At 47.4% G+C, this 16,446-nt stretch overlaps 1 protein-coding gene across 3 annotated transcripts in view; it reads left to right on the forward strand.

Annotated features, from left to right (window-relative positions):
* Positions 1-4,588: 4,588 nt before the first annotated feature.
* The window catches only part of LOC144141189 (tumor susceptibility gene 101 protein-like), a 51,056-nt gene continuing 39,198 nt past the window's right edge, over positions 4,589-16,446 (forward strand). For 2 of the 3 annotated variants that reach the window (XM_077672747.1, XM_077672748.1), the window contains exons 1-5: positions 4,589-4,900; positions 6,559-6,643; positions 11,688-11,753; positions 12,931-13,094; positions 14,968-15,094. In XM_077672747.1, coding sequence (XP_077528873.1) covers positions 4,856-4,900; positions 6,559-6,643; positions 11,688-11,753; positions 12,931-13,094; positions 14,968-15,094 — 487 coding nt within the window. In that variant the 5' untranslated portion in view covers positions 4,589-4,855. Of the gene's footprint in view, positions 4,901-5,238; positions 5,269-6,558; positions 6,644-11,687; positions 11,754-12,930; positions 13,095-14,967; positions 15,095-16,446 lie in introns of those variants that run through there. The other variant, XM_077672749.1, reaches the window with a different exon arrangement.

The following is a 16,446-nucleotide window of genomic DNA, read 5'->3' on the forward strand; positions in this document are numbered from 1 at the left end:
GCTCGGTCAACGTCTGATGCTTGTCCGCACCAGAATTGGCGTGTGGGTAACTTTTTATCATAATAATAGGCTTAAAATCGCATACACTAGCTCATGGTGTCAAAGTATAGTTTTGGATACCGCTACGGGAGAAACATTGCCGGCGCCACCCCATTCCTTGCGAAGCCGGTCCTGTGCGGAGCGCGAAGAGTCGGAGCTAGGCGTCAGCTTCTCATGTAAGCATTCGAATAAAAGGAACAGTCAGCTGCTAATAACCGACAACAGCGAAAGTGGAAGACCAAAACAAATTCTAGGCCTTCAGTGCTGTCGGCTTTGGCAGAAGGCATCACGATTCCCGGTAATCATATGTAAGGTAAAACAGTTTTTGCAACCTTGCCGAAAGCTCGAACGCGTTTTGTCACGTCACTTTACGTTGTCAAGGCATGAAAGTTTGCCGACATGCACTATAGAGTGCAAAAACTGTAGGTTGAGTTCCAAATAACCCAGTGTGTATTACGCGCGTGCTGATTCTATACTAGGCATCTAACCAGCATGGAGGTTTATTGAGCAAAACGAGTCACGTCTTCGTTAAATTTATAGTAACACATATATGTTTGTTAAGACCTGGAGGGATATTTCGGAACATTTTGCACAGCCATATCTTCCCGATATTCGGATATGCGTTATAGGAAAACTGCACTCAAGATGAGGAGGAGGAGTAAGGGGAGGAGGGGAAAACTTTGTTTAACAATTAAATTGATCTGGTTAGTGGGCCGGGTCCTCAGTACAGGACAAGAGAGTAAAAGTAATTTTCTTCAAATCATAGAACGCCATCCCGAGTAGAATAGGATTGGTTCTTCGCGCCTGGAAGGGTTGAAAAGCAATAAAGAGCTACTTGGAATTCCTCATCGGTTTCGAGTCTTGTAATATATGCAGGTATACTATTTATAACGTTAGTTAGCGAGTATATCATGCCTTCAACACCGTAATCATGTCATCATTGTTCGAGTTGAGAGTCAGTTCGTTATGATAACGATATAATTGCGACAGAAATTCGGAGCACAAAAGCCGCCTTCGAGTACTGTGGACCACGTTGTTTAGAGCGCGATCGCGGTGGCGTAGCACAAACCTTCTCATTGTATTTGCATGTGAATAAACAAAGCACGCTTCGGATATGCACCTTCTTGCACGCAGCCGTAATGAAAGCCAATTTGTGAAGAAGGGAATGTATGCCATACAAAATGAAGGAAATATCCACACGACCTTTGTGAGGCTCCCAAACATCCCGAAACCTCCTTATAAGAAGTTGGTGACGGCGCAGAAAAATTAATGCGTTGGGCAGAAAAAAAAAAGCAAGAAACATTAATCCGATACAAGACAACAACGAAAGAAACAGAAGAAAGCCGCTTTATTTCCTGCTGTGCGATGAGCGTGTAGAGGCCGCTGCTTGGTACGTAGTATTAGACTGTTGAGTCTTCATAGGAGCATCTCAAAAATACTGCAGGGAAGCCTACGCATTTTGAATACTTATCGAGAAGCTCTGATCGCTGATCCTCACGAATAAGCAAGAAAGGACGAGTTACACACGATCTTCTGACCGATACTCTGAAAAAAGTTGTTGTGCAAACTTGTGGGGGATACAGCTTCAAACAGATGCAAACTTGTGGGGGATACAGCTTCAAATTATTCAGATGCGTCAGAAGCTGGCAAAATAACTGAGTCGCTAGAAATACGCTTTTTAACGCACTACAGCAACGAAGCGGGCGATTCCTAGCCCAGGCACTGTAGCCCCTCACAAGCGGAGTGTAGCAGACGACAGCGGCGCGAATCCCTAAGCCGACGTCAGAGCCAGGGGGCGCCACTCAAAGATCTCACCGCCATATTAATCGACTTTGTGTGTCTCCAGCTACGGGAGATCGAGGGGCTGCAGCGCGTACGCAAATCAAGCAACTGTAAATGTGCGTACCAGTCGGAGGAGCGTCGACTCGGGCATTCCCTGCGCCGTTTGGCCAACCGGGAAAGCATTCTAGCGCAAGTGCTAGAGGGTCTCGATTGTAGTATATAGTGTTATGCCCGTTGGCCTGGGTGGTAAAGACGAGTATACCCTGGTCCCATGCTGGTTTATGGCCAAATTCCCAGTTGGGCGCTGCTGGTCCCAACTGGTTTCTGCTGGGACTAGCCGCACCCAGCTGGGAATGTGGCCACAAACCTGCTGGAACTAGCAGGGACCAGCTACCATTTTCTCTAGGGTACGGAGTGTAGTCACTCTGGGAATGGGATGCCCTCGGGTTGCGTGCACTCGAATGAGTTGCGAGCCTGAAGGTTGACGTCGATTGGTATGTACGGTGCGTAAAGCCGGTGGTGAGTACAGTCCTTCAGCTGTCACCAGAGTTTCGATAGCGTACATGCCCGCCTGAAGCGTGGGGGAAGAGGTGGTGAGTGCACATTCCATTAACTTATCTTCCCCAACTCCCTCGTCATCAGGAAGCTACACATGGAGTGCCAGGAGGAATTAGTGTGTGTGTGTTCGGGGGGGATAGGTAACGTGCACTAGGCCTGTATACACCCACAAGGGTTTGACGCAAGGATGTCCTCTCTATCCACTGCTGTTCGTGGTCTACATTACGGGATTAGAAAGGAAGCTAGAGGGCAGTAAGCTGGGTTTTGACCTATCATACATAAGAAACGGACAAATGGAGGAATAACAAGACCTCTAGGCAGAAAAGATATGATTGATTGCGGACAACCAGATAGACAGATGCCACGTATCCAGGGACATGTCTTTTAGCAGAGACAGATCAAGAATCGTGGTTTTTATAACGATGACAAGGAGCACAAATTGGTATCAGTCTAACAAGTAGAAATGCCACAGGTAAAAGAGTAGAAATATTGAAGAGTGCCGCCGCAGATTATACGCACACGTATGAGGCTTACCTTAGGAAGAAATAGAGACCGAAACGGATACAGTGTAGCATTAAGCACTGTGGGACAACAAATACGAGGTGGTAAGGGGAACATGGAAAGGCGTAATGCTGCAAGGATTGATTTTGGAAAATTCAGTTCTGGGGACGAAACCAGAAGCACAAGCGGGCCTGGAGGTAAATTAGAGTGTACAAAACAGTGCAGGAGACATGGGCAGGTCGTCCTTTGAGGCAAGTAAAGTCCCTTGATCGGCGCTTAAGCAGATGAAGAGACTTTAGAGGTAAGGAAGGTACAGAGGAAAATAAAATTTTAAAGAGCTTAGAAACTTCAGATACTTTAAAACTTCAGGAAAATTTAGACAGGGCCGCGGGAGTGTTTAGGCACATTTACATAAGGCGCATAGATACGCGGTGTTGGGGGAGGATCAGACAGCTGACCACGCGGTACGGAAAGTCGGCAGGTGACAGTGGGATGCACACAACAGTTAAAAACAAGCAAATAAAGGCGGCGAAGACGGCGAACCGGGTAGAGAGAATGGAAAAGAAAAAAGCAAGAACTTTGGGTATCCGCAGGACAGAAAAATGTGAAATTAGGAAGGAAGGTTTCTATGGCAACACGAGAGGCAGTGCACTGTTCTTTGAAGCACGGGCGAGATGCCTGCGAACACGGACATAAGTGGTTCACCATGAGGCAACAGGATTACACCACGTATGCGGATGAAACCTTCGTGGACTGCAGAAATATACAACCGCTGCGGCGGGACGATGAGGACACGCCGGCAACTGAGACTTTAGGCTTCGGGGGGAGGAGAAGCCTGAACTCCCGGGCCATAGAGGTGACGAAGAGGCGGCTCGATTGTTGCAATTTGTTGGTGGAAGAAAAACAAGGAAGAGATAAAACCTGCGTTTTCATCTCAAACAGATGACGAATTCAGTCAAATCAAACAGCTCAAACACATGATAATTTAGAACCTCGGGGTGGGGGATAGGGGGAAAGTGTGCAAGGGCAAGAAAAGGTGCAGGAGAGGTGCGAAAATTATAACTGCTGCGGAGCGAGTGAGGGGAGAGGGAAGGGGAAATTCGATAAAGTTCGTTAGGGGTTGAACAAATGATCTGAATAAAAGCAGGGTTGTCGGTTGTCGACTAACGGCGGCCCGATACGAAGTGAAAACCTCTACTCCATAAACCATGGAGGAAAGTGCCATAAACTCTATGCTCTAATCATAATAATCATAGTCAGCATCATCATCATCATCATCATCACCTAAAGCGTGTCGTCTGCAACTACGCCTAACCAAGCGGTGCCCCATTCGCTTGAGTCATCGTTTTTGCCCTCATGCGGGTGCATTTCCTTGTGGTTTCGTCGCTTATTCGAAGCTACAAGCTACAAAAACATATATTTATCTCGCCAGTAGAAGGCCATTTCAAAATGAAAATAGGCATGTACGTAATGCAAGCTCACATGCATTACTGGCACTGGCAAAAGTGAAACCGAAACCAGCGTAATAAAACAAGCAGTATAAAAATTTCTCACAGGCTTCAAACTTCACTAATTGTACGTTTTTGTAAGATTTTCAGCCTAAAATCAAACTCGGTGTTTTATTGAGCCTTAAATTGTTTCTTCAAAGTGAAATTGGTGAAATGGGGTTGTTTGTGGTCCATCATCACCATCACTCGATGATGTCATATCCGCGACTCTCGCTGGTAGCTGTCATGGCTCCTTGTAAGACCGTGTTGCGCGCCCGTCTTTGGTGTTTTTAACGGCCCGAATGGGTTCGCAGACGGTGTGTGTTGTGGCCGTTTAGTCGCAAATCTCACCAGCCAGCTGCTTCTAAGTTCTGCAGCTTGCGTCATCGGCTGTAGTCTGTGAAAAATCCCCTGCCGATCGCTCGGCCGACTGCATCACTCAAAAAAGGGCTGAGAGGCTATCTCGGGACCGTCGTGCCAGCGCGAAAATGCCGCAGTCTCTCGATCAGTACCTCTCGTCTCTTCTCACAAAGGTAAGGCAGTTGTCAGATGTCTTCGTAGCACACCGACTTTAAGAAGCGAGAGGAACTGCGCCGTGCTCGTTCAGAGATGATGCCCCCCGCGGGCGATAAGGTTTCGGCTTTGAGTGCATCGCTATTGTTTTTGCAGCCGTACTGTGGTGTGATTGCAGTCCTGTGCCGCCAGCGTCACTAGCAGGCATGCCGATTTTACAGCCGTGTGAGCCACGCCGCGATATCGCCAGGCATCCGTCCTTTGGTACGCTCAGGTCGAGGGCGTGTGTTCTCCTACGGTTCCCGAGAGCTGTTCGGGACGTTATCATCCGGTGAACGGGTTATCCGTTGAGACGGGGCCTTTTAGCTTCGGGATGCCGATCCCGCTGGTACTTGCAATGTATTGCGTTGCGGGCGCATGACATCACCCCTAATGATGCAATTGATCGGCGTCGGCACCAATTTCCGTGTTGTCGTAAAAAAATGCGATATATGGTTTTGTACGCAAAGCCTATTCCTGCCTGTGTAGTACGTACGCAGTGGGAAATAAGGGCGATATCCCAGGTGGAATTGGTCTGAGAAAATTGATACTCGACAATTCCGGGGTGGCTCATTCGCGCTATGCTTGTGGTGAAGCTTCACCTGTCTCATTGGCCGTTTTGTGAAAGATCAATTAACGCGGCAAATTGTTCGGAAAAGTTTCATAACGTATACAAGCGTGCATTTGTTTACGATATGTGACATTCAACTTTGCCGCATACTGTACGTCGCTCACATTTTGGCCCGTTTCGTGCATTTGTCGTTGATGCTGGGTACGCTGTGGTTTGTCACCGTGCCATGCGCTGAACTGCTCTGTCGGCGTGTAAACCAGGTTGTTGTAAACAATGCGGCTCCACAAGAACGGCGATGCTTTATTACTTGCGTTGCTGTGGGATCCCTGTGGAAGCACAGGGCACTGGCACTGCACGTTGGCAGTGATGGATGGCAGTTTTTGTCACCATATCAGCACAGGGCTTTCGTAAACTTTTTCTTTCAGTTGAAAAACATTTCCTTTGGGAGAAAAGAGGGGAAGGGGGGGGGGGGACTTCAGTTCAATGAACCTGTTTAGCATAGCAACTGTCCAGGTTTTTTTTTAATTTTCTCACATCACTTGAACTAACGTATCCAATCCCTTTCTTGGGTGGCGATCAATGTGATTGATGTCAGCCAATGTGCTGCCTTCGGTTTGGCTTAAAGCTGTGGCTGGCTACATCTGGCAGTTGCTATGGCAAGTAGCTATTTTCGGCGTATCCTTAGCTTCTTTCAGCGCATACAGCATCACCTTGTCTGGGGCTTTCTTAACAAACAACGTATCGTGTGATTATGAGGCGCTGAGTAGTTTTGGGGTTTACATTGGTAAATCATTCGACATCGTCAAGTGGGTTTTCGATAGTGTTAATTTAAAGGCAATAGAAGTCAGCTAGGTGATATTTGATGGTGAGTAAAAAGCTGTGTATAGAACGGAAGTAATGCTTGAAAGGTTGCGGCTTTCTAGAGTTATCTCTTGATAATTTTGCACGTGTACTTTTTAACCATTCAACCATACTTGCTTGAATGACCCTGAATGCTGCGTTGAGTGCCATCAGTTGGAATTTGAGAGGACGTTTGGAGTCAGAGATGTCGTCATCTTGTGCACGCAGTACCACTATGCTGACCAAGCCAAGAAGGACATCTCCAATGCTCTCCAGCACTACCGGAACCTATCACCCACATCCGCGCAATTCGGTGAGCTTCCGCGACCTGCTTGAATACAGCAGGACCAGTTTTATATGATGGTGGCAGTACAAGGTGGGGCAGCAATAAATTTCGCCGAAAAAGCTGGCTGGATTTGTTGTATTCGAAAGATTTCGTATTTTATAGTGCCCCAGCGCTTGTTTGGCAGCGAACAGTGCTGTATTCACCAAGAAATTAATCAATTTCAGTTAAAATTTTCATCCGTCTGCCAAATCGTGTGTTTTCGTGACATCTGCCATGAAGTCACACGGGTGGTTATTCGAACGAACTTCCAGTGTGTCATTAGGCTCTGCAGCCTTGCTTACCATCAGTTCTCCCAGATGGTACTACCATACGGAGCCGAGGACCGTTGTCCGCCGTTGCTTTGTTTTTGACCGTATTTGCTCCTGGCATGTTCTTGTTACGTTAGAAAGTAATCATTTCGTGAAGCATGGGGTGTGCTCAACAAACAGGGCCACGTAAGGCAAAGTCATTTACATCAATCGGCCAATGTTGTGTAATACCCGTGCCACACGTACACGAAAAATGACATGAAGTGTACTAAGGCTTTAAAGGGACCCTGCAACACTCTTTGAGCAGTGCAAGTAAACCTGCGCGACGTTTAGATTACACTGCCAGGAATACCTGAGCCAAATATTACACGTGCACGTGAAGCGGTGAGCGCGCAAATCGATGTGAAAGACGCGGAAAAACCAACTGCGCTCTCTTCAGTTGTCCTCATTATGCAACCCCTGGCATGGCCTAAGGGACGTCACATAGGCCATGGCTGCCCGATCGGCTGTCACTGGTCAACTTCGCGGCTAGATTCTCCCATTTCTGTCGTCGTCATCGCTGTGTACGAACCACTTCTATGCCTGAACCTGTAGGCACAGTTTTGCCGTTTCTTTTGTGTTTTGAGTGCGTGCGGAGTTTGAGTGATGAGCTCAATACTTCCCTTTCAACGGGACCACTCGACTACAAACGTTTATTGCTTCAAAAACGCCCTACCAGCCCGAGCGTGCGCTTGCTAGCAGGCAGCCATGCCTGCGTTTTTGTGGCACCAGACCGGAAATAGACCCCTCCGCGTTGCGGAGAAAAGGAGAAAACTACCTGGCATGTGATGTATCGAAGGCCGCCGAAGAGAACGCCGTGAGCCGCCCCCCTCTCCGGGAGAGAGCGCGCAGCTTTCGTCGCGTTGACTGCAGTCGAGTTGAGAGGGAACGATTATGCGCAATTTCTCATCGCGCGTAGTTTCGTTAATTGTGAACAGATTTTCACAATTCTTGCGGGAGGAGATTTCTGGGACCATAGACTTTATCCCAAAATACATTACTAGTAGTCGATGGCAAGTGTTGCAGGGTCCCTTTAAGATAACAAATGTCATTAATTGGGCAAGCCATGCTACATGCGAAAACGCAAAGGCATTAAATGTGTTAGGCGTGATGGCGATAATGACCAAAAAGAGAAATTCACTCATATTTTAGAAGTCTTTAACGTAGAGAAAAACATCTTACAAGGGTTAAAACTGTTTTTTGGGAACGAAAACGTCATGAGAAATAGTGTTTTCTTAAAAATGTTGTGAGCATTTTATAAAACTGGCTCCAGCAGCTGCCGTCGCCAACCAGTGGTAGCCAAATCCGAAAATTTAACATGAACAGTAACATGATGTTCTTCCTGTTGCCACTGTTCTGGTGAACTTCATCTTCTTCAAAACTTCCCCACCAAATCTCCCACAGAAAATCGTCTTAATTTGAAGTTCAGCTTCGTTTCTGCGTCAACACTCTGGTGCGGAGAGTTTCGTTGGCTTCATTTGGTGCTTATCGCGTTTAAGAGTAGGCAGATTTAAGGCATTCGCAAAGGCGAATGACTTGTGCAGAACTCCTTAAGCCAAAAATGACATTAAAGTGAATGGCATTAGATTTTTTGCGTGTAGCAGCAAATTAATGGCATTAAAATTTAAGGTTTATCAGATTCCCTTGACGTGCGGCAAAAGTATACATCGGCCAAACAGGGCGATGTATAAACGACAGGACTAGGGAGCACTGTGCTTCTCTAAACTCTTCAGACGGTGTCCGTTTGCCAACCCATTGTTGCGATTGTCGCGATAGTCGCTGCAAACCCATGTTTGATAAAATTGCAATCCTAGGACGGGGCCGGACCAAGTTTGAGCGTGAGATTTCTATATTTCTATATTACGACTGCAGGACAGCAGCGCTGCACAAGCGTTGCATCTTTGAGCCTTTCTGACAAGCAATTTTCTTTTCTTGGCAGGTAATCTGTGATACTTTCCTGTTTGTGTGTTGTTCGATTTTATGCATTGTCGCGAACTTTATGTTTAGTCATGTACGAAGCGATAAGTATCACAAGTTGTTGAGTTGTGCCCATGCGCAGCTTGTGGTTGGGGGAGGTTCTTGTTTTCTTCATAAAATTCAGTTGTTTGTCCAGCATCATCCAGTCAGTTTCTTTCCTTGTGTCTCCGTGTTCCTGGCTAGTTTTTAATCCCTTAAACTTAAGGCATTAAGCACTTAATGTCATTTTTCATGTATGTGTGGCGCAAGTATAAGACAACTCCAAAGCGGCAAGCTGCTGTGCAGCTAAAAAAGCATAGTGCGCCCAGCACCAACAGCAGTGCGCATCAGTACTTCTATGCTTACGTGTATTTTCGTAACTTTCATTGTTTACCCCACCATTCTTATTGCTGTAAAATGAATATGCATTACACTTAAGTGCACATAGCTCCTTCGGCAAGCTTGTAAGCCCTGCCCAATTTGCATTGGCTTTTGCCGGAATCATCGAATCGCGCAGCTTGTCATATGGCGTCATAGGTTCTGTTGTGGGAAATGAACTAGTGGGTCGCATGGCCATTCCCTTTTTTCCTAATCATATGGCCGGTATTCAATGGCGTGGAATGCATGAAGGCAACCATGCGAGTCCGCCGCCATGTCTGTGGCCAAGCGTCTGTTGCTAGGTGACGTGCGCACGGCCCCCAGATCAGGCAGCCCTCCTCTCCTCCATGCAACCATGTGAGTGCGCTGTCACTCGTTACGTCGGGCTCCGCGGGATGGCGGCACTTGCCCATGTCCGTGGCGCATCGGCCATGTCTGTGGCCGTTTCCAGTGTTGCTAAGCGAAGAAATTGACCGCTAAACTTTTCAACGAACACCATCTATAGCTTATTTGAGCGAAGTGTGCATTAAGAGTGGTGTTAGTATGATTTTAACGAGGCAGTCAATCGAATGAGCCAAACTTGTGGTTTGTCTGCATGGCCGCTTTAAAGGGACCAGTGCAAGTAACCTGTGTGACATTCAGATTACACTGCCCGGAACACCTAAGCCAAATATTGCACGTGTACGCAAAGCGGTGAGCACGCAGAAGGCTGTAAAAGACGTGGAAAAATTAACCACATTTCCCACATTATGCACCCCTGGCACCGCTGACATGACGTCATTTGTGCGGTGGCTGTCCTATTGGCTGTCGCTGGTCAACTTCACGGCTTATTTCTCACATTTCGTGTGACGATCCGCCGTCGATGGCGCTGAAGCTGAACCCGTCGGCACTGACCCTCAACTTGAAGCTGCACTGGCAGTCTTGGCGCTTTTTTGTGTTATGAGTGCGCACAAAGTTTTAGTGACGAACTCAATACTTCCCTTTCAAGCAGACCAATCAACAACAAACGTTTATTGCTTCAAAAACGCCCTACCAGCCTGAGCGTGCGCTTGCAAGCAGGCAGCCATGCTTGCCTTTTTGTGGCACCAGACCGGAAACAGGCCCCTCCACATTGCGGAGAAGAGGAGAAAACTCCCCGGCCTGTGATATATCGAAGGCCTCCGAAGAGAACGCCGCGAGCCACCCCCCTCTCCGGGAAAGAGCGCGCAGCTTCCGTCGCGTTGTCCACGGTCCAGTTGAGAGGGAACAATTATGCGCGATTTCTCATCGTGCGTAGTGAACGGACTTTCACAGCTCTTGTGGGAGGAGATTGCTGGGACTTTACCCCAAAACACATTCCGAGTAGTCGACGGCAAGTGCTGCAGGGCCCCTTTAAAGTGCACACTGGGGGTTGTCGGAGCTCGTCCGGGGTCATGCTGTCTAGCCACTGCTGCAGTGGTGTGGCAGCTAGAGGCTTCGAAAAGATCACCGCTTCCCCTGGTCAGGACCGAACCAGGGTCCCTGGCATTGCGGAGCCGATGTCAATCTTATTGCGTCACAGAGGTGCAGGCTGCTCCAATGCAGAGTGTTGGGGGTGATCCTTCTGCACCGCTGCCACACAGGCTACCATTCCTGGGCGGCAAATAAGTACGCAGTACTAATATAACATATGAAGAAATTGTGAATCAACATGTTATTACCCCAAATTAATGAAAACTCAATCCAGTGTCTCTTTGTATGCCCTTCCAGGAGCTGCGCCGCCCTCATTGACTACTTTCAGTGTGATGCTATTATGAGTTAGTATAAACAGCGACAGGCCAGCCAAGTAAAGATGGGAGATGTGTGGGTGAATGACCAATGTCCAGATTCTTTTTGAACAGTGGGGCAAAGTTGTGATCAAACAAGCTGGGTTGGTTGGAAAAAGGAGATGGTGTGGATGACTGATATCTTTGTGTGCTTGTGACTATGACATCTGTGGGCCTTCTTTATCTCTCTCCTCCCAGTGCAGTAGACTTTCTGAAGGAATTTTAACTTGGAAGCGAGGCTATTACAAAAGAAGATTCATTTCTATTTTTTTTACTCCTTAACTATGTGCAGGGTGTCCACACCAAATCTTGAGAGAGAAGGAAAAATGTCTATTGCATGTGTATTACAAATGTCTACGCAGCATCTTTTCTGTGAAATGCGTTCCCAGCCTGGTGCTCAAAACAAATGGAGATTTTGAACTTTCTGTCATTCTTTGCCGAATGGTAAGGAAGAAGGCAGCGAAGGCCACAGCATTGCCAGTTGTGCCTTCTTTTCTGTTCAGCACTGCAGTTACCGAGTTGTAGTACCCTCAAATTAATTCTGGGCCGAGTGTGGCATGGTGGCACACTGGGTGATCAACTCGTGCCACCCTGGTGCTGTTTCAGTGTTCAACGATGGGATGAAGAAGGAGCTCTTCTGCCTGGATGGCACCATACCGGTCAACTACAAAGGTCGGTCCTCCTATCTATGCTGCCGTGCATTGTTCTCAGGGGAGGAGGCGGTGGGGGACACTTTGCAAGCGTAGCTGTTTCGAAGTGTGACCAAACATTGGGCTGTGGTTCCAAGGGTACCTGCTACACTTCATGAAGCTATGGAACTGCAGCCAGCGCCCAGCAGGGTGACACTGGTGTCGCACTGGTGTTGTTCAGTGCACTTTTAATGGGAAGGAAGGAGGGAAAAGAAAGGACAATAACCCTCAGGTCTTGCAATATTCCATGTGTGAAATAAGAGATCCCCAAAAGTTCCTTTTTTTTTAGCATTCAAAATGAGCATAATTTCTTGCTTACGGCAGTTGATACTCAAGCATGTCCTTTTTGCATGTGTACCCCCTAATGACGGAAATAGTTATAAATTGGAGGTATGATCCAATGGAGAGGACTTGATGCTGTAAGGGCCATAATAACTTCGAGCAGTGTCGTTTGAGCGCCACGCAGTCATTTTGAGTTAACTGTTCGGCTGCAACCTAGCGGAAGCTTTTGCGGACACGGGTCCTGCCCTGTTACGTGACAAGCACTTTGCTTGAGGAAAGCGTCTTGTTGCCAAAAGATGGGTGATCCAGCTGGCCATTTCAGGTTGCTGGGAAGTTTGCAACCTCGAGGCCAGAGTAAAGTGTGGAAGGGATTGTGCTTTCAAGGGTCATGAAAATACGATGTTGCCTTGAAAGAGTCAGCCTTTGAGAACTTACTCAGCTTCATTTGAATTCGGAACTGTGTTTTTTGAACCGAGAAAGAGGCAAGAAATATTGAAGAACTTTCACATTTTGCACTACCTGATGTCGGCAGTTGCATGGAGAGAGGGGATACCAAAAAACAAGATCTGTCAGTGTGCTAATGCCATGTTGGCACTCAGGCAGTACGATCCAACAAAGCTAGACAACTCACTGCGGTCGCTTCGTCGTGTTTCTTAGCAGTGCCGGCCTCCAGTCGTGCAAACAAGTTTTTGTGACGTCGTTGGGACCCAGTAAGCGAGTGGCCGATAAGTGACCACTGCTTCGTCTGGTTCCCTTCAAATTTACATTATTTCTTTGAAGTTTGCGTTATAAATACTATCATTATTGACACAGCAGTCTTTTGTCCTGGGTTTTGGACCGTTTTGGAATTGCTGGTGATGATGATGGTGACGATGCAGGCTCGACATACAACATCCCCGTGTGCATCTGGCTGCTGGACACGCACCCGTACAACTCGCCCATGTGCTACGTCAAGCCCACGGCCTACATGCAGATCAAGGTCTCCCGGCATGTCGACCAGACCGGCCGCATCTTCCTGCCCTACCTACATGACTGGAACCCCGTACGCTGCTCGCCTCCTTCCTCTCCTCCTTCTTCTCCTCCTCGTATTCTACTGGGGATGGGGGTGACACTGGTGTCGCACTGGTGGCACACTCAGAAGCAATCCTCTTGTAATTGCGATAGCAGTAGAAGGTTCGGTGGCGTCAGAGCAGGAATTGGGGGCACGTGCATAGTGCTTCGTATTCGAAAGACTGTAGTCTTTCTTGGGCTACTGAAATGAAAAAAAAAAAGAAGTTTTGGTCTTTCTGTCTGTCATTTGACTCAGCTGCCCAGGCAAAATACAAGCGAAAGAGCACTTGAACACGAAGTATTTAAGTATTGAACAATATTGAAGTATTGAACACTATTTTTAATGCCTTAACAGAAATTTAACCCCCCTTACTCAATGCTCTTCAATGGGCCTGTAAGGTATAATAAATAAATAAATAAATGAACACAAATAATTCTTAGAGGCACACCATTTCAGACCTGACTGTGGCCTAATGTGAAACACAGTGAAGTGCTCGGAAAAGGCGTAATCATCGCCCAGCAATATTGGGTGTTGCAGCGAAAAGTAAGCTTCTTTTAAAGAAAATTTTTCCGAGTGAACGGTTTACAGTTTGCATTGCAACTGCATATACTCTTGAAAATCGCACTTTGTGTGTAACACCAAGAGGGGCAAAGTGTTAAACCTGCTCATTTAAACAATGAATATTGCCGCCCCCTTTGCCTGCCAGTGTTTATGCGAGCATTTAGCAGGAAGTCTTTGAAATTCCTCGCGCAGTTGGCTAAGTGATGTGACCAGCCATCAGCCGCCTTGCTGAAAAATTGCACCAGTAGTTTCTGTTGTTGCTCTCCACTCTCTGTATTTGTTGCGTGTTTCACGTCTATTGTAATCTGCTAAACATTGCTCTTTGCTAAAAGTGCCTCTCCTCTCTCGTCCTTTTGGGCTGTGAGACGAGCAAAACTCCGAGGCACCTGCTCAGCTAAAAATGCCATGAATGACTTCTTAGGTGGCCTGCCCTCACAATGGCTGATGTGGTCCTTTGCGTCATGCAAAGAAGAGAAGAATGACAGCTTTAATCATTATTTTCATACAGACAAAGTATCGTCTGACATCAAGCAAAATTCAAAACAACTTCGAGCAGTGTGACACACATATTACGGCGCAATAGTTTGCGTAGACGAAGATTGGTTGCGTGTTGTTTGTTTGTTTGTTTATTTATTTATTTATTTATTTATTTTATTTGTTTATTTATACATGCTGCAACCCGTAAGGACTATGGCAGGAGTGGGAAAGAGGCTGGTACGATACACACACGGTGGAAAATTTTATTTATTTATTTTATTTATTTATCGCATACTGCGGACCAAGTATGGTCCATGCAGGAGAGGGCGATAAAGTTCAAAATTCTTCTGCATACATACACTTCTGCTGCAGTATACAAGTAAAGTACTTGAGTGATACATTATACAATGAATAAAACCTAAGACATGGCAGCAAGAAACAGGACACAGCAAACATAAGAAAAAAAAAGGGGAAAAGAAAAACAGTCGAAGGGTATTTATGAATGACAAGAATTCATTTGAGGACAAAGAATATGTGTCTTCGGGCAAGTTTTTCCAAAGTTCAAAAAGTTTGTGGAAAGATACTGGGTAAATTTAAACGTGTTAGTACGGGCGTAGAATGCGTACCTTTGCGCTGTAATGTGTTCCACAGCCGAGTACTCACTTACCCAGCAGCATGTTCGTCTGCAGCGGATTTGCGTAGTGTGATGTTTGAGTTGAACGAAAGAGGTCGCTCAGCCCTCGGCGTCCCTTTGAGAATGCGAGCTTGTGAAGAGGCTGTGGGTTGCCCCTTGGTGAGCGTCGTCGCCGTGTGGTCTTCCTCCCAGGGCTCGTCGGACCTGCTGGGCCTGATCCAGGTGATGGTGGTGGTGTTTGGCGAGACCCCGCCTGTCTTCTCCAAGCCCCAGGACGGCTCCCCGGCCTCCGGCTACCCGGCCGCCCGACCCCCCGCCGGTCTGTGTCCACGCACCAGCTCATGCTCATGCTCACCTTGTCTGTGGAGTGTTGTGCCGTTATTTCAGGATTCAATCGCGCATTTTCATGTGTACATGTTTCACGTAGTCATTAGTGCAGAAGGAGGTCCCAAAGTAAAGACTTCCTCCTGTCAAATAGTGCGGAGATATAATGGGAAACAATATAGACTGCCAAGGTGCGGCTCGCTGTAAAATAATCGATATAATATTTAAAGGGGCACTGACACCGATTTTTGGCATTAATATTATTGCACAGTTCGCTCCCTTTACTCAACGCAATACCCTGGCTGAAATATGAGTGGCCTGTGACTCTTGGAACATGCTTCAATTTGATCTGATTTATCGCGCCGACGGAACAGGATGCGGAGCGGTGTGCAGCAAATGGACATCAGCGAAGCATCACTCCGTGAGAGGAAAAAGAAGTGACGTAGCTGTCTGCCTCTGGCACTCATCAGAAACTGGTCATGTCGCTTCACGCACGCAGCTCGGCGAGCGGCAGTTCGGCGCTGGCGCGTTCACGAAGCGGTACACGTAACCGGGGCTACAGGCATAGCCGCCGCTCAGAAAGGCACTCTTGCCAAAAAGTAGGTTCCACAAGTGGGAAAGGAGCCGATAATAAAGCCCAGAATCGCAGCAGAAGCTGCCATCGGGTCTTTTATTGAAAGCGGTCATCAAATTTCCGCCGCAATGCTAGGCCTAACGCCTTAATGCTCAGCTCCGGTAGCGGGGCGGTCAAAACGATGCCTCCTCCTACCTTTGCAGTGTTTTGACGGTTCGGTCACACGCGCCCTCCAAACTAGAAGTGCAGGAAACCAAAACGGATGGTTTTCAAGCTGTTCAGTGTAGTTGATTATCGCGCACTCATCGAGTATTTGAAGTGCTGTTTAGGGTTCGCCAGGCCCTTAAGCACTAATGGAATCAATAGAAAAGGAACATTAAGTTTGGTGTGAGTACTCCTTTAAGGGCAGTGTAAGACATCAGACAATGATAGCTCAAGATAAATATGTTTGAGTACTATACACAGGGGAAGGAACAAATTCACCAGTCCAAAACATTTTTGAGCATGGCCTTCAACTAGTGTAAGCCCAAAAGGAGACTTTTTGTGGTTATTGGGAAGGGGTAACTAGTTGTATGCCTGCACACGGCCGGACTGGAGAGGTGCGCGCGCGTTCCTTCATACGGCCTTCGCAATGTGGCTGTTTCCGCCTCCCGCCGCACCCTTGTGGTGTCGCTCCGACCCTACTGCTCCTTCTAGCCGCTCCGCTGCTGCCTGCTGCGTTCGCCGCTGCTGTTTGTGCGAGCCAAATGCGAGCGCACTCTCGGTCCCCCTTC

This window comes from Haemaphysalis longicornis, unplaced genomic scaffold (genome assembly GCF_048455015.1).
Source record: "Haemaphysalis longicornis isolate Haplotype H1 unplaced genomic scaffold, Haemaphysalis longicornis Haplotype H1 scaffold_6, whole genome shotgun sequence".
NCBI lineage: Eukaryota > Metazoa > Arthropoda > Arachnida > Ixodida > Ixodidae > Haemaphysalis > Haemaphysalis longicornis.